Here is a 24,194-nt window from a genome sequence, read left to right on the forward strand (position 1 = left end):
GGTACTTTAAATCTGAAGCTGCTTACTTCAGTCTCTATTTGTGATGCCCAAAACGAAAAGCTCCTGATTTATTTCGTTAATTAAGCTTTGAAAGCTTTATATGCATGTATAGATAGAAACGCTGAAAATTTAGTATTACGCTTACATAAGTTTTAACAGTCTTAAGCTTACATAAGTTTTAATTATGACCTATTCAAGCTTAACTTTATCTATTCTGATGGTATTCTGGAATACAACCCCGATCAGACAGAACTATAAAAAGCACTATCTATGCTACTTGTACCAACATCTTATGTGCTTTTATAAAAAAAAAAGCTATTCATAATCATAATATAACAATCAAAGATACTGGCTGACCCCAAAATTTTGTTTTCAGGACCAAAGGAGTTCTTCTACCGAGGACACAACTACTTCTACAGCGGCCATGTTCCCGAGCTAGCCAACAGGAAGGTGGACTGGCTAGACGGCCGTAACATCTGCCGCGAGTACTGCATGGACCTCGTCTCTATGGAGACGCAGGAGGAAAATAATCTAATCTTCAAGCTTATCCAGCAAAGTGAGTTTAGTTTTAAAGTCATTACGTTATTAAGGAAAATTTTAAAGTTTATACTAGGTCTTTGAGAAACATTGTAGGCATGCGGAAAATATATGCGAGAGTATTATTGATTACAAAATGCAACCCATTTTAAAAAATAAGTAATAGACTCTGGAACTCTGGTACCTAGTAGGTATTTTGAATATTGTCTAAAATTGTTTGTAAATAAGAATAGATCAATGCTAAACAGGTTTTTAATTTGTTTCTATAAAAGTGTTACATAATAACTGTTGTTAATTCCAGATGATGTGCCGTACATCTGGACGTCAGGCCGTCTCTGCGACTTCAAGGGCTGCGAATCCCGCAAGGACCTGGAGCCCAAGAACGTCTTCGGATGGTTCTGGTCCGCCAACAGGGAAAAGATGCCGCCCACCAACCAGGTATGTTCAAATACCTTCCTACTACATATTTCTTATTTGAGATTAAGTACCTATATTGCGCATGTATGTGGGTGTATGTTAAGGTTATGGGTTTTTGGGATTTAGACTGAAACTTAGGTACTGATCGGATCCTGCAAGTAGACCTCCCCAAATCCCAACGGTTAACACTTTCATGGACAGTGGACTGCTATAGCATATTCATAACAATTAAACTTCTAATGTGTCTGGGTTACTGTCAGGGCAAGTGTTAAGATATTTTGAGAGTTGAGGATCAGTATTTCAACGCTAATAAAGTAGTTGCAAAACATTAAAGTTTACTCCTTCTACACAAAAATAATTATCATAATGAAATATTACAAGATAATTGGTAGGTACGGAGTTTGCTAGAGACTATTGTGGAGAGAAGTAAACAACTCATAACTTCGTAAGGCACACACAGTGAGGCGGCGAAAGCCACAGCAAAAGGGAAAATTTGCCGTTTCCGGCACGTACCAACTTACTTTTCCGAATCATAACTTTGTGAAACACAACCACGTGATGTAGTATTTTACATTACCTACATTGAAAATAAAGTTTTATAAGTTCCTGCTATTGAAAGGACCTCTAAGTTAAGAGTTGGGGTCTCTCAACTTAGAGAAAATGGGTTCGATTATTATAAGTTGGAAAAAAATCACTTACCCACATACGAGATGATAGAATCAAAATTAACTGTTTTTTGTTTCCCAGATCCCCAACGGCTGGGGCTACAACCCATGGTCGCAGACCGGCCACAAGAAGCAACGTCAGCCTGACAACGCTGAATTCGACATCAACGGAACCACAGAGTCCTGTATGAGCGTCCTAAACAACGTCTACAACGACGGCATCGCCTGGCACGACGTCGCCTGCTATCACGAGAAGCCGGTCGTCTGCGAGGACTCCGAGGAACTCCTCAACTACGTCGCCAGTACCAACCCCGGTCTCCGTCTGTGATCCAACTAGCGTAGTAGCCACTCCAATCAGGGTCTCATTTACATTACCATTGAGTTCAGTATCCGATATCATTATGATGTAGTAGACTTTTAATTTCTCCTCATAGATAAAATAAGGTACAAATTAGATATCTACTTCTGCAATAAGCATACCCTCATCACACTCCAACACAGTATTTATTCGTCGGTATACATCACAAAAATTTGCCATAAACTCGCTTTTGGGATAGCCTTCCATCAACACTGCCTTTATTCCGTCGTACAACAGAGTGTACAGAATAGTTATTTAAGACTTAATATGTAACTTAATTAGGTTTATTTACCTAAGGGAAGAATTTCTACTTGTATATAAAATAATAAAATTAAAAACAATAAAAATCATCAACTATGTTTTATTACTCTCAAAACTAGTAAAACGATAATATTTTAATGGCACCTATGTATAATCTACATTTTAAATCACAACACAATTTCTTTGTTTTATGTAGAATCTACTGATACGAAATCTAAGCATAAATTCGTATGTTATTAATTAGAGAAAATCACAAGTTGACATGATACAGTGTAAATATTTTTTTACCGAGGCACGTTAGGCACAAAATCAGCTTAATAATATGTTTCAAAAGTAACTGGGATTATATTATGATATTTGATATCGATGGTGGGGTATACATTTTTATTTTAATTAGTCCTTGATGCTAAGGAGAATTTTTATAGCACACAAAAGCTGTAATGGTATCTAAACTTTACTAACTTTGCAAAAAGGCTAGAGAGCATAAATATACTGTTCTACATACCTATTATATGGTAGGTATTATAACAATTATAATATCACTCGTTTTAAGTATCTTAAAGATTACATAAAGAAAGTACCTACTTAAATACTAGTCAGGCAAAGATTTGGCATAAGTGCCTCCTTTCATTATAAAGCTAAACACACAAAATAAAAAATAGTCGTGCAAACTTAACATAAACATAAAAATGATGGCTTCCTTATAACAAAAACAACACAAAAATATTATTCTATGAAGTCAAAAACAAAAATAGGAACTTGCCTAGTTAGAACAAATATCAGTCATGTGGCTAGTTAAGGAAAGTGATATTAATTAATACAATTAGTTAGGCTTATTAAGTAATAAGTACAAACATTGTAATATTGATTACAAAACTTGTTTTTAACTAGACCTAGACTAGGTGATAAATCTAGAATAATTAAATTTAGAAAAAAGTCAGATGCATGATCAACATTACTCCTTATTATTATAAAAAAAATTTATAGAATATCATCAAGTACGAAGTTTTGATTAATAAGTTTGAGAGAATGTCTTGAAGAAGCCCGCCCTACACGTTTCAAGTCGTGGTCTTTGTATTGCTCACACATGTTAAGATCTCTCATTTTGTTCGTGAGCACATTCAGAACATTGTACTCCCGGCCACAAACAGTAATATACATATGAGAATATTTTTCCATATCAGAGGGCGACAATGTGTACATGGGTTCTCTGGCAATTCCATATTCCAGGACAGTGCTGCCCTCTCCCGAACTAGAGTGGCACTCCTCAACCGTCTCTAACTGCGGCGCGCCGGCACAGATGTCGCTGTATTCCTCATAGGTGGTATTCAAACTCATTGTGGGCAAATCTGAGTCAGCAAAAGCTGGCTTCAATTTACAACCCAAATGCTTGCGATGACTTGTGTAATTGATGGAAAGGTCTGTAAAATATTACACAAATAAAAATATAATAATATACTTTCACCAACAACATGCTTCATGGTATTAATAAAATATTGTGATAATTACTTTCAATGTACACAGCCTTATTTTTTTGTAAGAAAACTGGCCACAATTCCAACTCATCAATGATGTTCACTATGCCTTTGCCTTTTAAGTCTAGATATAAATCCCCCAGTACCTGCAAACAATAATTGAATAAACTTTTTTTTCACATTGAACACAATTATAAATAAAGTTTTTTATTTTTCTTAAAATAATAATATTTAAAAATATGAATGAGTTTCTACGACTTACAACATCATTGTCTTTAGTTGTCAAGAGAGCAATAGGCAAGAAGTACACATGATCAGCACTTGTTATCAATGACCGTGCTTTTTCTATTGACCCAGCAGTCCACTCATTGGTAACACAATTTTTTATTTCACAGTCGTAAGTCAGGTCCTAAAAATATTTATTTTAATTAGGTAATAATAACATTGGAAATTAAATTTTAATGATTGGCAATTTTAATCATTACATATCTAAAAATAATATTAGAATATTACATAAAATTAGATAGTTACATTACATAATAAGGCCTAAAACAGAACTGTAACTGTGTGATTAAATTAAGTAAACAGATACCCACTTAAATTACTATTTTTCTGAACTTAATGACAAATTATCTTAACCCAGATGGATAGCAGTTTTTGCATTTAATTTAATTTAGTTTGAAGAACATGAAACTTCAATTTCTTTGACTAATTAATTTGAAGTTGATTGAAGTACATTTTAATATAATAGTTAAACTGGTTACTGTGTGATAATAAATTCATTAGATAAACAGGTTTCAGTAAATATTGGAAAATAATCATAATGGTATCACGTACCTGGTAACCAGGTACCTACACAACAAAACAAAATAGCAATATTATATTGTAATTGTATACCTACTTTATCCATAGGAGTAACTCCATGTATGCTGGCTTCAAATACTTTGGTTGGATAATTCATGTGTTCAGGGGGTAGTTTCACATGCACTGTCTTCTCATTGGGCCATATATAAATGCCATAATCAATAAGCCAGATTAGAAACTGAGTATCTACTTTAACTACTCCACGAACCCATTTATCCTTCCACATCACTGCAATATACTTTGGAAAAATAAACATAATTTAGTAAGGTACTTTAGAACTGAAAGTATCAATATAAAACAAATTATGTACATTTCATTAGTGAATTATTGAATTGTTTATATTTATTACATTTCAAAAAACATCTAACAGAAAAGAATAACGTAGTTACCTCCTCATTTTTAACATCTGAAAGACCTGTAAGACTGCCATTCACATGTTGAGTTTCAACTGGATTTTCGAATAAATCATTAGACTTCTTATCTTCTTCTTTTATGCAGAAAAAGGACCACGGATTAATAAATGTTGTAACAGTCACATTCATTATTTAAACAAAAGTTTTAATTGACAAACCAACAGAAAACCCCTGACTAAAATTATGAAAAACAATCAGCTGTCATTACAAAAACAAATTGCAGAGTTGCAGAATTTTGCGCGGGAAAGAAAAAGAAGAAAGAACTAGTTGACCATAGACTACTGCAATAGTGAGTGGGCTTCCTCCATTTATCGCTCGTATCGATTATGTATCTCAAAATGTTTGAGCTACAACACATCACTAATAATGGCGCGTATATTTAAAAAGTTTTAGAAAGTTTAAAATTGCCTATTGTACTGACTTTTTTTAATAATTATTATTGGTAAAAAATTGTCATCGTCGATGATTTTACTTGCAGATAGGTACTCTTTTACTGCAGACCACACAAAACCGACATTATTAAAAGTTCATAACAAAATAATATAATAAATGAAAAATGGCACAATTTGTGCGATCTTATCGTTATGAGACGGTTAGTTTTATACAAAAAAATAAAATAAAATAACATTTTATAACGCTTAGTTGGCCGATAGTTGTGCCCGATTTTAAATTGTATGAAGAATCAGCCAAATCAAATCGGTGTAATGTGCGCACTTCCATACATGCCCATAGCCCGACTAAACTATCGGCCGACGAAAAATCGATGGTCTGCGCCTAGGCTTAAGATTACTTTGAGTATTATGTTTTTATTTAGCATCTTTATTGCCCAATTGCCCATCAACAAAATTAAAACACATCATGACTGTTCCCTGCATGAAAATTCACAGAATAATCACATTAACCGCTCATTCTTGCAATTGCCGTGTCAGATTATCAGATACTTTTGTGGGTACCTACATACAATATATCAATTAAGTAGGTTAAGAAAATAAGCGCATTTGTATCTAGAATCAAAAACCACATTATGTAGGTATGTTAATTTCAATTCAATATCCTAATTTGTCGTCGTCAATAAATTGACGATCGCAACGAACGGACAAAGCTGACGGAGAGGTTGCGACAGGCGATGGATGGCGCAGTGGCGCGGAAATCGAACGATCTCGGGTTCAATTTTGATCGGGTCAGCTTCGAAAACTACCAAGAATGGTCATCGCTGAAACAGGTGAATAAAAATATTGCTTTTACTTCAATTTATTGGTTACTTATGATGTTATTTGGTATGTTCTAATGTGACTTGCACTTGTTTATTGGTGCTTTGTGTTTACGGCTTAAAGGTTAAACAAACAGTTTTCAATAGTAAGTTATAGCTTTCCTAAGTTTTAACCTTGAGAAATGTCAACAGGCGTAAAGTCCCGGGAAAATGATACCTAGTGAGTCACTTCTTTGTGACAAATAAAAATCCGCGCATGTGAAGCTGCGATTACTTTTTGGACCAGCTGTGTACAACAAAGTATCTATTTATCTCTTCAATTGATTAAGTTACAATAATAATATTGGTCAATAACGTAATCATAAAACGTAATAGGTATTGTATAATGATGCTTTCTTGCTATTGTTTATTTAGATTTTTGCACTATATCGTAAAATTGTTGACCACTATACTATTTATAGATAGATATTAGACTACCTAATAAGTCCTATTACTAGATTTACTAGACTAACTTATATTAAAGGCTAGTGTTTTATTCATTGGACCTTTAATAGGTTAACAGTTTGATCAGAAGTGGTTTATCGACACGATTGTAGGTACATGGATGGGATGAGAGCTGAGCGAGGTCGCCGCGGGTAGGTCATGCCGCGAGGGTCACGCGGAGGTGACACCAACGTGCGTGCGACACGGGTGGCGGCAGGCGGCAGGCGGCGCTGGTGTCGAAGAGCGAGCGGCTCTCCCGACGGCAGCGGGCGCACGCACGGAATGCAGCGGGCGCGGCGCGGGGCGCGGGCGGCGGCCGCTGCTGCCGCGGCGACGCTCGCTGCTGCCCGCCAGTCAGCCGCGCGCCACCGACACGAGTTGTTCGAGACGCGACGACAACCCGCAACACCGCCGCACGCAGGTATGTACCGCACGTGACTCACTCCGCATCTCCGCCGCCCGCTCACGCAGGATCCCGCTCCGGCCTATCCTGTTCACTAGAAATAGCCGGTGGGCAGCCGCGCCGACTGCTTCGGCCGGCGGCCTCGAAGCGGCGTCGTGGGCGCGATGACCCGTCATGTTTGCCAAACGAGAATCCCTAAATACTTGCCGGTCATCGCTTCTGCGGCTTTATCAGTGTTACATATTTATTATTTGCCGGCGGTGCGGTGAGGTCAGCTGGCGCGCGCGGCGATGTGCGCCTTATTGCGTGGGCAGTAGGGTCGAGCCGGCAGCAGTGCGCGACGTCGGCGACGCGGGCGCGCCCGACCTCGGGCTCTGCTCTGTCTTTGCTCTGCTCTTGCGTCGTTCTTAATAGCTATAGATACCACATATGCAACTACCCAATGATTACATCGGAGCCGACCGCGATGTTGTCGCGACACTCCGCTCCGTTTCTTCCAGTTGTCAAAGGCTATCACACAATCTATTGCCATTGTCACAGTTCCATTGGTTTGTTTGTAGTATTGTCAAAACACAAATAGGGAGGAAAATACAGCACATCATTTTAAAGCATGCGATGTGGCCAAGACCTTTACTTGGGACTTGTGGACATCGCACAGCTGTTTCATCATTATCAATCAATTAGATAATGTACCTAATTTTCTTTGGTTTATTTATGGTGATGAAAATTCCGGTAACTTAAAAAAAAACTTGTAACTTGAATGATAGACCTATTTACGTAGATGATAGGTCTGCATTTAGCAGCAGGCCACAACAACTTTTATTATCTTGAATTTTTATTGGCTACTGCATTAACTTGATAAAGAGCCAACTTTGCTGATATTGTGTGCTTGCACATCTACCTACATATTATACCTGACACTGTTCGTTGATGAAACGGCTGTTTGAATCAGAGTATGAGACCACTACGTGACTTACTTATCCTTACGGGCTTGTTAACTGTTGAATATTTCTACGCGGCTGTTGGCCACAATGGACGTAGGCGTTGTTGACACGGGCGTGCGTGAGCTACTCTAAAGGCCCCTAAACCAGACTAAATATTAAGTTTTTGCTATAGCGAGCGACATGAAATATCTACGGAGTGTGTGCGGGTTGCCCGGCGACAAGGGATCTGCCACTCGTCCGATGGCGTCTTCAGCACCAGCCTTATGCGTGTAACACTTCTTGTCCCACGCCATTTTCGACTCTACCCCACAAATACACGCCCTAATATGCCGTGCTTGCGCGTCGTCAGTTATTACTCCGTGGATGCGAAGCTAAAAATGTTCCCGGCCTCGTACCATTTAAGGCTCATGGCGTTTTCGCCCGTAAAGGAAGGGGCCGGAGGACTGTAATCGTCTGAGGGGCTTAGGCGTAAACAGTGTTTCGTACCCGCAGCAGGGTCGAGATCCCCGACGCACAAGAGTGAAAGTAGGGGGGTGGGTGGCTGCCGGGTGGCGGCGCACCCCGCAGGAGTGGTCGACCCGGGACTTCCAACTAGGATTTGCTAAATCTGCTGCTTTTACGCCGTCGCTGCCGAAAAAGCAAATTACGGTGTTAGGTCGGACGCGCGGCGTTCGTAATAGCAATTAGGGTTAGGATGATGGAAAAGTCGTTAATGCACATGAAGCAAATGACTTTCGAAATGGAGATACACGTCTCTAGTTTACTATATGTTAGGCACGTATCTTTGGGATGACTTTTGTATCTTAATATACCTAAGTACCTACTAAAGGCAGGGTTTTGTTCCTAATACGGGTAAAAACGCTTTCACAAAATGTAAACTCTAAAGAACCGGTAGCTACAGGGTTGTTGAAGTGACCGGTAGTCGAATAGCCAGTTGGCCACCTGACGCTATTCCCAGGGTCCCTGAGGGAGCGAAATACATGACATAGGTAGACGTTTTAAACAGTCATATTAGTATACATACATACATGTTACAAAAATTTACTTCCTTAGTTACCTAATTGTTTAAAGACTGAACTGAAAGACACATTTTCAGGCATAAACATTTTTGTAGACAATATCAAAAACAATTATTTTATATTCTTTCAAATAATCCTTAAATACATATAAAAAAGTTTAAATAACATAAAGCTACATAAAGTTTAACATTTCATTTCTGTCGCTTACGACCGCTTATTCTGGTGGTCCGCGTATCTAATCACATGTGTCACAAAGCCAACTGCGGTCTCAGATTCAAATCCCGCTGCAGGCAAATTTTAGTTTAACATCATCATATAAATATAAATTAATGGTCATTATAACTAAGTATCATGTATCTAAACTATTTCTAGTTTTTACCTATGCATATGTATGTATTGTATAGTAGGTAGTTAAAGCTCTGTTAATACAATTTGATGGTAGTATTGGTTCATTATACATATAAATATTACAATCAGTATGCCTTAACATGCCCATTTATTAAATTTATTGTTCACACGAGTCCCATCACCCACCACACATAAAATATTCAGCGCATAACAATGCATTAACAAGCTGTTAATTTTTCTCGCTGCGCTCAACAACCGGGTGTCAATTCAGCCAATTATTTTTCAAATTATTACAACTTACTTCACAATAAGGTTTCTTTTTATTTTGAGTAGAATTTTGCAAGTCGTTTGCAATTACTATTAGTTATGATTGATATTTTAATTAGGCTCTAAGTAAATTACTATCGTCCGCCATGAATAATAAGGTGAACTAGTTAGCAACCAACGCCCAGTACTTAAATCACTCGAAAAATCCCACACGCGGTCGGGTTCAAGAACCTAATTAGTGCATCTCGCAAGCTGACTGTTTCATGTCGGTGCACAGACTAGCGCTCGTCTATGTAGCTAGGTATGCCATTACCACCTAGCTAGGTAGGTTAGGTATACCATTACCACCTAGCCTCTTCGTCAGACCGACCATTCAAATACCTACTCTTGTCATTATACCGTAATACCATGGACCTTGTATTTCTAGCTAAGTAAGTAACAAAAGTTAAGGCTTCCCAGTAGGTCCCAGCACAGAATAAGTAATACATAGTACCAAGGTAGTCCCAGTCTTGAACATTATCACAATGTCTGGAGAGATGAGACTATCCGAATTGTGATATCGCAAATTGTTTGTATGACGCACAATACCGACCGACATAATTTCTGAATTTATGGCAACTTTTAACACAATAAAATATGTTTCAAATTTCCATTCGAGAGCGATTTTTCATGAGATTGCTGGACATTACGTTCTGCTACTGAAACTTTACAATTTAAATTCTGTTTTTTTTTGCGTTTTTAGAAATGTTTACTCCCATGCATGGTATCGTAAGTAACTTAATCTAAATACCTATGGTGGCTTCAATCCCAATTATACGAGTATACTTTCAGACTTTTTCATAATATACCTAAGTAGCTAGTTAGTTTATTTTTATTTAATGTAGAATCCAGAGCCTGAAAAAAGCTCATCTATCGTTTTTCACGACCTGAAAAACTCAGAGTACGCTTTTCACTGTTGTGAAAATGGTCGACGTCACTGAAAGTGGCTTATTTTCAGTGGTGACACATCTGACAACGATTTCAATAATAATAGGAGGAAAATATAAATAAACGCCTAAGTTAGGTAGGTGTATGGGTGGGTCTATACGTAAGCGCCTATCAAGTAATCATCCTATCGGTTACAGACCAATATCTTCATGGCATCATTGAATATTGAACGTCCACCGCGACGGCGTCAATTCACCGCTCGTGTTGCGTCACCGCATCCTTACCATAATGACGTGTATCGCAATGCGTATTCGATTTCGCACGTGTTTCCCTGATTTCCCTGGGGATTCGCGGAATCGCTGCTTAATCCTTCCGGAGGACGCTGCTTGATAATGCCCCGAAAAGTTCATTATGAAACAGGATTGGAAAGTTATATCGTTAGTGTCAGTGGGAAAATAACACGGTTTGACAAACACGTTGTTTATATTGCGCAATTGTATCGGTGAACGTCATCACACCAGATGCAGGCACGGAGGGACGTAGCAAGCGGATGGCAAATGCTCGTTATGATAAAGAATCCTACCGGTTTTCTATTATCATCTTTTATTACTTTATCTCTTATCTTCAATTGATCATTCATAAGAAATGATAGCAATTCTCTTTTTATCATAATATTGATGATTTGTTTATTGAATATTATTATGATAATAGAACATACCTCCCTTTTTGTTATGGAGCTGTTCTGACTAGTAGTAAGCGTTATCTTAGCTAAATAATTATTTCTTTATTTAAATTATGAAAAAACATATTAATATTTACGAGACAGATATCAATTCAGTTAACCAAAACATTATTAAACATTCATTATGTAGGTACGCATTCTTATCTCTAAACCTTTATAGTGGATATTCCCATAGTCTATTCTGAACTTAATTAGGTATTTCCCAAAACAATAACATTACCCATAAGTCAGGGTTCAACTGCGGGCAATCTAATCTATTAGTATCGAAAGCAGTGTTATTTTTATGGGATCATTCCAATCTGGGGTAATATCGATGATTTCACAAGTTCTCTGCACTGAATCATCCCCAATCTTCAAAATCTGTTTAATTTGATCCATAAATACGTAATTCAGTTTTGGGTAACTTTCCATTAGGTATTATAAGCACTCCCAATTACCAACGAAATGTAGTAAGTCGGGCTTTCGTACATAGATACAATTCACACAATGACTTATGTAATGTACTTTGCTCTACTGTCCTCTCGCCCGGCCTGAAGGACGACTCGCGACGTAGACATCTTGAACACCGAAGGAAGGTATTTCTCTTAAATGCCTACACGACGGCTCACGAAGATTTATCAATTCTCCGAACCCACCCACTTGGATAAAGTTTTACGCTGATTTATTTCGTTACTCACCTCGGCCTGATGTAAAAAGTTTACCTTTAGGCTGAGTTGCACCACCTAATTTTGACCGTAACTATAACCGTTAACCGGTGTTTTTTGTATGGAGTTTGACAGATTTTTGACGTTTGTCAAAATTAAAGTAAGATGGTGCAACCCAGCCTTAGAGTTGCGTTACTCTTTAGTGAAGACGCGTCGTAGCAATCGAATGCTGTAAATATTAGATAGAGGTTTGTTTGTAAACCTACTTTTAAAAGACAATGGGTTTTAATAGAGTCATCCTCATCTGTGGAGATATTGATTAACGAAAAAGGTTTTATTTTAATTACGTAACTACTTTTTTCTCGATAATATTTTACACAGTTTCCGAGTAATGCGAGCTAATAGGGATTACAGTTTCTATTTCCAGAACAACCCAAAATAAATCGCGGATTAAATCCCAGCCTACATAATAGGTAGGTTTAATAATATTTAAATTACTGCTTCTTGGGTGTTTTTTTCTTCTGACCTTTGTCGTAGGTCTCTACACCGCCCGATATCTATTGGTGATAGCGCTGCCCTCACGATCAAGTGTCTCGTCATACTAACACACCGCAATTTACATACAAAACGCGATAAATTCCATACCCAGAGAACATTGATAACTTTGTTTCGATGAATCATAAGGAAGGTGACAAGTTCCGATTGTGATGAAGATTATGTTAGAAAAGCCCAAATACTTTAATTCATTCATGTGCAATCAAAAAACATTTTATGTTTTAATGATAAAGGTTCGCTCATTAACTGGTTGATTAATGTTCCATACACTCACTTTTGAACTGTCTATCTATGTTAATCTACTCTTTATTTGAATTGAAATATATTTTAGTGCGTTAATGTAAAATAACACACATTCGACACATTCTAAAGTTACTTTTACAGCAGTTAGATTTACGAAATCCGGACAAATATCTGACTCTACATTTCTACTCCCATATAGGTTAGTTTTCAGGCAATAGGCAATGCAAACTGTATTTTTTTGTAACGTTTCAATGTTTCCTAGGCGTGACATCGCTTGCCTACTAAGAATAAGCAAGCTTGGCATGTCGTGTGCGGTGTTCAGTTGTTGACCGGTTCTTCGAAACTATAATTTCTTTCACTAATAATTCTAAGTGGTAGCGTGCCAAGTGCAAGAAGCTGTTTGGCGGCTGTAATATACACTTACTCATGGCTACAACTATACAGGGTGTCCCAAAAACAATGGATAACCCTGTAACCATCGATACTCCTCGCCATGATCTCCCTAACGTCCATTTTTGACCCCAGTAAAAATATCACCGATTTCAAGATTTTTAAGTTTTTGTGCATTTTTAGAAAATTGCCACCTGCGATTACTTTTTCTCATGCCATTTCTACAAATGAGGATACTTTTCAATCTAGTTTTTTTCCTTATCACAAGGGATAGTTGGGCTATCAAAAGAAAAGATCAAAGTTCAACAAACTAGTTTAAAAGTATGAAAATTTTAAGAAATTGCAGAAGAGAAGGAAAAATTAATTCATTGTCTTGCACTTTTGATCAGCCATCGTGTAAAAAAAATGTAGGAAGACCATCGTGCCCATTACCTTAAAAACTTCCTTGGTTAATTGAGATTCTAAAAAGGTATCACAAGCCTATGTATCCTGTATTATTTTTATCTTATGGCTACTTGAATAGCAACTAGTATGAAAACTGAAAAAATGAGTTTTTCTCGTAATAGTTAAACTAGGACTGCATAGTGGCATTAAATACAAATCGATAATTTTTAGCGTAGGAATTTTTAAATAAAGCAACATTTTATCATCATCATCATCATCATCATCATTTCAGCCGTAGGACGTCCACTGCTGAACATAGGCCTGTACCCTAATGATTTTCATAATGACCGCTTGGTAGCGGCCTGTATACAGCACCTTCCTGCTTATCTTTATGAGGTCGTCGGTCCACTTTGTAGGTGGACGTCCTACGATGCGCTCTCCTGTACGTAGCCTCCACTTGAACCCTGCTGCCTCAGTTCTGCGAACTACTGTGCCTTGCCCTTTGCCACTTCAGCTTGCTGATCCGTCGGGCTATGTCAGCGACTTTAGTTCGTTTACAGGTCTCCTAATTTCTGATACGGTTTCGTAAAGAAACCCGAGCATAGCCCCTTCCATAGCACGCTGTGCAAAAAATCCACGTTTCCGAGCCGTGTATCATCACGGGCATCTGTCTATAGGCACATTTATAAGGTGTAAAACAAAAAATAAATAATCACAAAAACGCAGAACGGACGGCCAATGGGGCAACAGGGTTCAAGTGGAGGCTACGTACCGGAAAGCGCATCGTAGGACGTCCACCTACAAAGTGGACCGACGACCTCATAAAGGTAAGCAGGAAGGTGCTGGATGCAGGCCATTACCAAGCGGTCATTATGAAAATCATTGGGGTACAGGCCTATGTTCAGCAGTGGACGTCCTATGGCTGAAAAGATGATGATGATGATGATAAAATGTTGCTTTATTAAAATTCCTACGCTAAAAATTATCCATTTGTATTTGATGCCACTATGCAGTCCTAGTTTAACTATTACGAGAAAAACTCATTTTTGCAGTTTTCATACTAGTTGCTATTCAAGTAGCCATAAGATAAAAATAATACAGAATACAGAAGCTTGTGATACCTTTTCAGAATTTCAATTATACAAGGAAGTTTTTAAGGTAATGGACACGATGGTCTTTCTACATTTTTTTTACACGATGGCTGATCAAAAGTGCAAGACAGTGAATTAATTTTTCCTTCTTCTCTGCAATTTCTTAAAATTTTCATACTTTTAAACTAGTTTGTCGAACTTTAATCTTTTCTTTTGATAGCCCAACTATCCCTTGTGATAAGGAAAAAAACTAGATTGAAAAGTATCCTCATTTGTAGAAATGGCATGAGAAAAAGTAATCGCAGGTGGCAATTTTCTAAAAATGCACAAAAACTTAAAAATCTTGAAAACGGTGATATTTTTACTGGGGTCAAAATTGGACGTTAGGGAGACCATGGCAAGGCCTATCGATGGTTACAGGGTTATCCATTGTTTTTGGGACACCCTGTATACACTTACTATTAGCTTACATACAACTAGCATTTGTTAACCGACTTAAAAAAGGAGGAGGTTCTCAATTCGACTGTATGTTTTTTTATGGCAACTAGTTTTTGCTTACCGACTTTTTATTTTTCAGTATATTTTTTAACAAAAGTCGTCAATGACATCAATTTACTTACAAAACAAACATGGAAGTTCGGTAGGTAGGTAATTAATTTCTAATTAAAATGTATGCAGATTTATTTATCTATTCAGCTTTTACGCATTATACCTAGGTTTATCACGTGTTAAATAAGCACAACAATTAAGTAATCGAAAAGCCTCAAAATTCGGAAAAACGGCTGAGATAGACGCTTGCGTAATCGTCGCCCACGTAGAAACCTAGAACGAGACGTTTGCACTCAATACATTACAATGTGTCTGAATCTGAACGCTATCACGAGTGCATAATTCAATCGTTTGCTTTGATGTGCGATTAACGTATCACTGGCGTAATCCCTCGACAACCCCGGCCGCCATTACCGGATTGAGTTGTTGAAGTGCATTGTGCACCTCGGGCGCGGCCGCGTCGGCAGCTGCAATGCAGCTGGCGTCGTGCTTTTACTCTTTTTACCGCATCGAGACAGCCCTGCCTGCACACAACGCTGTAATGGTCGGACGGGGCTGTCTTCCCCTTTATAACTTCGGGCGTGTCGTACAGAGAACGTCTGCGTAGATGAGTCATTGTAAGAATGCCTGTGACAACGATTTAGCACTTCTGAAATAGTTGTAGGTAATAGCTTGTATTGATATTTAATTTACTCTGTAAGATACCATTACATTGGACCTATGAGTACATCGCTGATTAGGAATATGTATTAATTATGTTATTTTCCAGTATGCCATTTTACATGATATGTAGGTACATCCTTTGCCTTCATAAATTAAAGTTAATTAACTTTTGCTCTATTTATTTTTAACAGTACGTAAAATATAATTTAATTAAATATAACTTAATAACCAAAGATTTTTCTCGCAACAAAAATTATGAGCAATATTAGTTTCACAGCTATAATTAGAGTGAATTATAATTTGAATGACAAGGAAAAAGCCCGGTCACAGCTCAGCTCTTTGTTCAGACTGTGTTAATGCGGCCACCATGTTGCATTTCAATTTACACGGATGCTGAAACATTATTGACCTTCATTTGCCATTTATTTTTTTGAATGCGGCCTATCGCACGTATCGTTTTTCTTTTGTTTTAATTCACTTGTTATCAAGCTTTGTAGGTAGCAAGAAAAAGTAGTTACTCGAATGTTGTTGATTGAGTGCAACTCTACCGCGGAGACGAGTTAGTTTCAATTATTACGCGTTACAATTACAAGAAAACCATGTGTTTTACTATATGTAAGTGACAAGATATGTTGATACAAGTCATAGTTATTCTTTGTGGTACGCTATATCACATTCTGTTAGCCAACCAATGCGTGATAAGTACAAAAACCAAAGCCACATAGGCTATTTTATGTATTGAACTTTCGTAGCATGTCGTAGTAGACCGTAGCCTGATTTTTTTTGCCAGAGAACTCTGTAGGTAATAAGGTCTCCCTACGCTCGGGTGCGTTATAACTTATGAGGATAAAATGTACGGTCGGGTATGTTATGTAGGTTCAAGCGACGAGCAGCGGAGGTCGGACCTCCCGTCGATCCCTCAGGCAGGGGGTAGCTGTCGGTTCCGTATATTCGTAGCACTCGCACAGCCATAGCCAGGCGTCCTTGAAGGAGGCTGCCGCGCCTCCGACTCTACCAAACCTATAATAAATGCAAACTAATCGCTCGCTTTACATAATCTTGATTCTGTAGTCAGCCTGTTTTGTATGTAATGTTTGCTGACATAAAATTATGCCGAGCCTGCTTTTTAAAACTAGTAAAGTGCGATACGATTACAGAAAACAAACATTTGCTGCTCATTAATAAAATGTGCGAGTCAATTAGGAATGCAACCATTTTTGACGTCACGATGCGATTTAAGAAGTTACCAATGCAATAATGGTAGAGTCGCTTGTAAAGTTTACTGGCCTGTTTTATTATGGTCACGCCATGTAACTTGCGGTTATCCTTGTAATGAACCTTAATGTTTTTCTCATTCGACCACGCTATGTCGGATGTTGTTATTGAAAATTCTAAAGAACACCTATTGCGAAGTTTCGCCGTACGGAATGGTTGGTGGTTTCGTTCCGAGATAGCGTTATCAACAATAACCTTGCTCAAGGGATTCTGTGAAGCCGCATAAAGTAGTGTGCGGGTATATAGCACGCCAGCCGTTCACATACGGTACGGCCACATAATATACGCCTTTCTCTTCGTTGCTACCCTAGTGGTTGAGTCTGTGTTTTCTCGTAGCTATAATTAATTTGACTGTAGAAGTTGAGTTCCGTTGTTTTAAAACTGTTGAAGCGGTATTTTAACTTCAATGCAGGAAGTTTTCATTTTCAATGCCTCTGGAGAGTCGTAGTCGTGATGTCAGTGAAACGAAAAGAGGTCGGCCATGTTCGCGCCAGCGCTCGCATCCAGCCAACAATGAAGAGCGGCGCGCGGTGTTCGGTGCCAGTGCTATATCGAATACACTACACAAGTAATAATCTGTGTGCAGATAGGCAGCCGCGTGCTGCTTCTAGGCGGCACGTAATGTATGCGTGCTCGCTCCCCGGCTGTCTCCATATCCATGTGTTCTCGCCCGGCGGCGGCGGCGCGTCCGTCGCACTCGCAGTGACCTCACAACTCAGGCGCTGACTACGCCACCTAAAAATGAATCAAGCTCGAACCATTGTTCTGCTTTTGCTTATTCAATTCGTAATGTCAATGCGATTTTCATAAACCGCTCTACATTTTGGCACGCTCGCGCTACGCATTGATGGGGCCGCTATCTTTGATGACAGATAATGTTAGAACAAGAAAGATATTACAGATCAGCATCATAACACTATTCGTGACTGGATAGCGATTCTACTATCGCCTTCGTTAACAATCGTGCCGTCGCCTAATTGACGCCGGTCTACACCTTAATTAGTGCTCGCCTGCGATCTTAGCGCTACGCCGCGGAGGTATCTGTGTGAGGTACATAGTTCTTATGTGGCTAACTCGAGGCCACGCACCACCTGACACGAGAGCAGCTGGCGGCCGGCTGCTTGCGCTTGCGTACAACAAAACTTGTTTCCAAGTAGAAGCTTCAATATGGCGGACCACCACCATCGCCGCCGCTAATAAAGACCTGACTAACCACATTAATCCTACAAAGGTGCACTGCGTTGACTAAGTAATGCGGCAAGAATGTGTCATATAGCGATCGTTTTAGTTTAGTGTTTCAGCGCAACTCTGGCACAGGCGGGTGTTTCTGGGAAGCGGTCGCACGATGCGCGGCCGCTTTGTTGTCGGGGCGCATTGTTGAGCGGTTGTCCTTTGCGCGCCCATGCTCGTGTTTTTCCGTCAATGTTGCGAGAAGGTTTGCCCTCAAGTTGGCTGTTTACACGAGCGGCTAGCGCTCCGCACATAGGTACACAACACATAGGTAGGTAGTCGCGTAGGCAGCGGCGTTCGTGCAGCCGGCGGCGTCGTCGCACGGCCCTGATAATTTGCTGCGCTTATGTTACTTCAACGGCTTCTTGCGACACGTTGCGGCCGCTTTCCTGGGTTTCTACGCCCTACACCACGCACACAACTGACTACGTGAGTACCTATTTACTCGTTACAGATTATTGCATATATTTCACATGTGCAACATAGTACTGCGGCCACCATTTTCCTCAATTGAAGTGTTGAGGATGAATTACTGCGCATCTACCTCAGTTATTTTGCCACATATCGTAGGTAACTCTTGTACACATGCATATTGCATAAATATCTCAATTGTTGCCGTCAGTCATGTAGCGTAGAGTGGACTCTACATAAAGTTTTATGTGTTTGATAGGATGTCTTAAATTGTATTGTTAACCCCATGTTAGACTGCGTTATTTCACATGCTTGCGAAAAGAATCGAGTAGCTAATGTTGTATAAATTGCAATTGCAGTGATACAGTGTACTTAAGTAGGTATGTGAAAAATCCGTAAAAATAATGATGAGTTTTTTATTCCATGGCTTGTAACTAACTACATATAAATGAATTTAAAAGCCTGTAGTGTAGTAAACACGATCGGTCGCGAGTTCGATTCCTGAGTTTAGTCAGAAAGCACTTGATAGTAAGATGATTGTTGGTGCATGTCATTGTAGTGCTCATTAATGCAAACCGATATCATTGTCACGTTATGCCAACGCGTAACATATGCCTAGTGGACATTATAGGACCAGTGTGCAGTGTTGTGTACATTCTAATAGAGTTGCGACAGAATTGTTCTTGCCGCCAGCTTTATTATGTTGTCAGCAAGATGCGCTGTGTATGTGGCGTTGTTATGACAGTTGTTTACCATTGGCAACGCTATTGACTCATAATGAGAAATCGCTAATATGGTAAACGCAAACAAGGCTCTGTGATTGTGTTCGTGCACGAGTCAGACGTCGATCAGAGAGCGGCGTCCGTGACACCTAAACGAGCGAGCAGCACCTCTGCTATCTGGTGGTTTGATAAGGCGCATTATCAGCGGGCCTCGGGCGGGAGGACCGACACGAGAGCGGCTGCGGTCGGTTGTTGGGTGGCGCAGTGGCGGCCAGTCTCGGGCAGAGCCGCCGCACATGTTGCGGAACGTGCCGCGGGGCGCGGGGGCAGCCAGGGACGCGCAGCACAGGCACACGGCGGCACGCACACAGCCGCGCCGCCTACACGACGCCCGCGCCCGAGGAGCGTCACTGCGCCTTATCGCAGCCATCTTTAAATGAGCACACAGCACGCCACCCGCCACACGGTACGAATTCCATTTGAGAACACTGTCGTCGCGATGGCCGTCGACTGCTGCACTCCTTTGTGCGCGCCGAGAGCGCAGCGCATTGTTCGCTTCTTCAAGGTCACCGCGGTTACTACCCGACACGGTGACAGTCGCATTCATTAACAGACTCATCGCGCATTAACGAGCTAACGATAGCATTGTTTGATTCGGACGTCATCGGCCATAATTCCCAAACGTTACCTACTTGCTCAACGTCGACGACTCTCAAAGAAATAAAACGCATTCGTAACGGCTGCCAAAGACGTCGCACATAATAAAGTTGAGTCGACGTAGGTATATCTCATCTTATACATCTCCACACAAGGGTGTTCTTGCGGCGACCATCTGTATCGATCCCGGGAGGGAGGTGTGGGTCGACATCCCGTCGCCTACGTCTCTGTAGAGGCGGCGGCTCTAGCGAAGCTTCCGTAAAATCCAGGCTACAGGCTGTCGGGTGGGTGATAAAGGAAAACTGCCTACGTAGCCGGCCCCTGGCGGGTGTTCGTTAGGAGTGTGGCGTGTTGTCGTGCAGCTATATATAGCGCGTGTTGGAGAGCCGGTGCGACCGCGCCCGCACCGCCGCCGCTCTGTGCCGACGACGATGTCCGACGAAAGGTCAATTGGCGCGCAAATTATTTGCGTCGCAAAATCCGTACCGAAGCTGCACCATTCCGCTACAGCAAATAGATATATTATTAGCTCGGCGATGCTTGTTTTTTGTACATATATGTCTCTACAGTTTTACCCTGCTGCAATTCGGTATCATTGGTAGGTAAGTTAGGGCCAAGCATTCGATAGCGTTTGTAGGTAACTAGAGATCTAACTATTCTATTCAGCAGGAGGCTATCATATGCTCTATTGAAGGCAACAACGTGGCTCGCATTCTTATCGGGCATCACTACATATGTAGTAGGTATGCATGAGTAGATGCGACGTTGATAGTAGGTACCTACATAACTTGTGATGTGCTACATACATGACTGTTGAAGTCTTGTCCCATTACTGTTTCTAGTCGTTTTGGTTTGCCGCTCATGGAAATCTGTTGCATTCTTAAGTGCTAGTTAAGAACAAGAACGGGTTTCAATGCAAGAAGTGGTCAGATAGTGTGGAGGCCGCGCTCGAGGTGAACGCTTCACCACGGTCCTTATTGCGCCGTGGTTAGTCACGGTTGGAATGCCTACCGTCGCCGACTCACCTCCTCGCATCCACTTCTACAAGAGCTAAATATGACGTAAACACCGCCATGATTTCGAGAAATCTGCTTATTTATAAACACGTGTCTCGACTCTACATAACTGTGCACTATAATCTAGCGCACTGCAACAGTGCAAGTCTTTGTCATCGCGCAACATATCAATTGAGTTTCTCAAGACGGTAGGTACTTCACCGGTCATCAAGTCTATTCGGGCAATTGAAAGTAATACGACTATAAATTCATTTATGGTGCATTATTAATTTAGTCATCGTGATTCAACAAATTATCAATTGTTACCTGAAAAAAGTATCTATAGAGACGAGCTAAGAGCCCCGTATCTTTTTTAAAAGTTACCGACTTTTAAATAAGATGGAGGCTCTTGGGGATGGAAATATCGTTATACAGATTCGAATACGGTTTCTAACACGCATCAGTACTTACTGCTACGGTCAAAGATAAACCGGCTAGGCGTTAGAAAAAGTAAACTAACAAACTTTTCCTATATGTCTCTTCTTGATTACAATTAGTATCGCAAAACTATGAAGATGCTGAATTAACTGCGTACATATTTACCTGATACTTTATTTTGGGTAGTATGGTTTGGTGAAGATCCATAAATATGATAACGCGATCTCTATGTTGATAATAAATACAATCTTAAAAAAAACACCACGCGTTATTGCAATTTCTTACCTTATTTATTTATAAAAGCTCGTACTAAATGTAATTACGGCCACTAATTAGCACCATTAGTGTTTCCTCGTGGGCGGAGCCGCGGGCAAAAGCTAGTGACAAATGTAGAGCTGAGCATATTTATGTTCTTCGTATTAATCGAATTATGCTACATATTTAAATCACCGCATTTGAATTGTAGAGTAAAATATCATTACCTTCTATAAATCATTACATGGACGGCACATGAAGTGAATATTTAAGAAATTCATGTTATTTTTTAAAAGAAAACCAAACTGTTATCTGTACCAAGTGTATATGTCTAAACAATATTTTTCAATGAGCTAACGGGAGCAAGTCTTATGGGCTGGTGTAGATGTTATTTCACATTAATGTCATTCAAAGAAAGGAGGTGCTTTCTTTTCAATGTCGTCGACAAAGGGCAGGGTATACACCTGGCCAAAAGGGTTCAATGGACGTTCACCTTAGGTGCGTAATGTGCATCGCGACGAGTGATTTGTAACAAGATTGATTCAACTTTTAACTTTGATTCAACTTTTTATCATTTATTTTGGAAATTTTATGGATAAAATTCTAATATTAATATACTTGTATCTCGTAGCAATAATCGTAGATTCGTAGACGACCGACTCTACATAGGCTCTTTCATTAAATTTAATGCAATTTAACAAAACTTATTGAAAAATTACGTATAAAGTAGGTAATATAATAATTTCAGCATGTGACTTTCCGCTGAAAATTTCGCCGTTTGTATGATGATTTCGAAGATGGATATAGAGGTGTTTGAAAAAAATCTAATTTTGTACTGTGAAATCGGGAGTGTAAAACTGTTATTATTAAAATGAGGATTTTCAGAATAGTTTATAGACCTAATGACCTTCTTTGTTTATGTTAATGACTTACTGAGACATATTGAAAGCAACAGGCAGAAGCTAGTGTATTAACAATACAAATATTTACTGTCGTACAAGAATAGTGCAAACAGTTTTTTATTTACTGAGCTGAACGGCACGAGTTCGTTATAGGTGATAGTTCACAGGCTTTGTTATTTACATCAGGCTTGATTTAATGACCACTAATCAGATCTTGTGATTTTGTAAATGAGGGATACGTGACTATTATTTAGTTTTGGCCTACAGCCTCGCTTACACCTTTGATGTACGAATATTTGAGGAGCTCTACCAAATCCTCTAAGTCCTTGACTAGCATAAAAGAGGCTTATTGTCGCTGTATCACCTAGATGTTTGAAAGTCAATGTTGTGCCATAGTTTACTAGGCGGTCATCGACTGTACATTTGTTATTTTAAGCATAACGACGTCATTTTATTGCTATGTTAAGTGATTTAAATCACCTTCTTTAAGATTCACCGTTCTTTTGTTTTGCATGCTTAAAAAAGCAACATGAAAATCTCATGAAAACAAGAATGTGCCGTATTAGACCATAAAGTTGATACAATAAATCGGCTAAGAAAAGTGAATCATAATAATGGTTTAGTTATTCGATTCGAATGAATACCATCGAAAGCAAAAGTGCGCGTCCTCGGTGCCTCCGATCCGAATGGCTCTGTGCGTAACTGCTGTTCTCGGGAATCGAACTTAAGATCCGAAAGTGAAAGGGATTAACGTTACATTTGACTCGCCTATATTTACGTTCCCACTAAAGTTGTGTGTGGCCAACAAAGTCGCGACATCGTGGTTTCAAAGCATCGTGCTTATTATGTGGACACGCGATTTTGACGGGGCAAACGTAAGCTTGCAACACACCCACATGGTATGCATGTAGGCTGTTGGCACGGAAGGGTCATCGTTGAATATTAACATCTTCGTGTTGGGATTGTAACTCGGGAAAATTTTTCCATGAAAATGAAATAATTGGCGCGACGATTGTGACTCTACATTTATATGATTACTGTTAAATGAACTTTGTGTAGAGAAATGATAATGTGCTCAGGTAGTAATGTGCTTATAAATAATATACTTATTTGTACTAGATGAATTTCAACCAGATACCGTGGCTTTTGAGGATTTGCCTAGGTAGAGTAGCGCCAATGGTAGACTAATCTGCCATGCTATTTAATTGAATGATTTAATTGTTGCGAACAAATTCAATCGAGAAGTTATATTCTCATCGTATCGATGGGAATGGTATTTTTCTATTTTATAAATGAATTAGTTTACAACTCATTATGCCACTATCTCTAGATCTAAATAATTATAAGTTCATGAAAAGGTAGGCGATCAAGCGCGTTATTATTCAGACAAGTTGTCCGTAAAAAGATTGGCTGGCGAAACACCGCAAACGGAGTATTCTGCAAAGCTGCTTTCGCAC

General features: G+C 39.5%; 3 protein-coding genes across 6 annotated transcripts in view; 2 read left to right on the plus strand and 1 right to left on the minus strand.

Moving 5' to 3' along the window:
* LOC135087970 (uncharacterized) overlaps positions 1-2,327 on the plus strand; it is a 36,139-nt gene extending 33,812 nt beyond the window's left edge. The window contains exons 3-5 of the mRNA XM_063982838.1: positions 377-556; positions 839-975; positions 1,702-2,327. Of these exons, the coding sequence (XP_063838908.1) occupies positions 377-556; positions 839-975; positions 1,702-1,947 (563 nt within the window). The 3' untranslated portion in view covers positions 1,948-2,327. The remainder of the gene's footprint in view (positions 1-376; positions 557-838; positions 976-1,701) is intronic.
* LOC135087969 (uncharacterized) lies at positions 2,007-5,330 on the minus strand. 2 transcript variants are annotated; one of them, XM_063982836.1, is made up of 5 exons: positions 4,967-5,320; positions 4,615-4,815; positions 3,976-4,122; positions 3,748-3,859; positions 2,007-3,659 (listed from the first exon to the last, which is right to left on the minus strand). In XM_063982836.1, the coding sequence occupies exons 1-5, from the start codon at positions 5,117-5,119 to the stop codon at positions 3,220-3,222; spliced, it is 1,053 nt and encodes a 350-aa protein (XP_063838906.1). In that variant the 5' UTR covers positions 5,120-5,320; the 3' UTR covers positions 2,007-3,219. The 2 variants fall into 2 exon arrangements, 1 of the variants encoding a protein (XP_063838906.1); XR_010260937.1 differs by having other exon boundaries at positions 2,007-3,859; positions 4,611-4,815; positions 4,967-5,330.
* A 1,717-nt stretch (positions 5,331-7,047) lies between these two features.
* The window catches only part of LOC135087971 (zinc finger protein Xfin-like), a 29,104-nt gene continuing 11,957 nt past the window's right edge, over positions 7,048-24,194 (plus strand). The window contains exon 1 of one of the 3 annotated variants that reach the window (XM_063982840.1): positions 7,048-7,104. Coding sequence is in view for 1 of the 3 variants with exons in the window: in XM_063982839.1 (XP_063838909.1) it covers positions 19,927-19,956 (30 nt within the window). In the remaining 2 variants the exon portion in view is untranslated. Of the gene's footprint in view, positions 7,105-18,689; positions 18,787-19,835; positions 19,957-24,194 lie in introns of those variants that run through there. The other 2 variants (XM_063982841.1, XM_063982839.1) reach the window with 2 other exon arrangements.

Source organism: Ostrinia nubilalis, chromosome 3 (genome assembly GCF_963855985.1).
Source record: "Ostrinia nubilalis chromosome 3, ilOstNubi1.1, whole genome shotgun sequence".
NCBI lineage: Eukaryota > Metazoa > Arthropoda > Insecta > Lepidoptera > Crambidae > Ostrinia > Ostrinia nubilalis.

Coding starts and splice junctions, on each gene's coding strand:
- LOC135087969 (XM_063982836.1), bottom strand. CDS start 5,119: ATGAATGTGACTGTTACAACATTTATTAATCCGTGGTCCTTTTTCTGC. Junction 4,816..4,966: donor CAGATGTTAAAAATGAGGAG/GTAACTACGTTA, acceptor ATTTTTCCAAAG/TATATTGCAGTGATGTGGAA. Junction 3,660..3,747: donor TAAGGCTGTGTACATTGAAA/GTAATTATCACA, acceptor AATATTTTACAG/ACCTTTCCATCAATTACACA.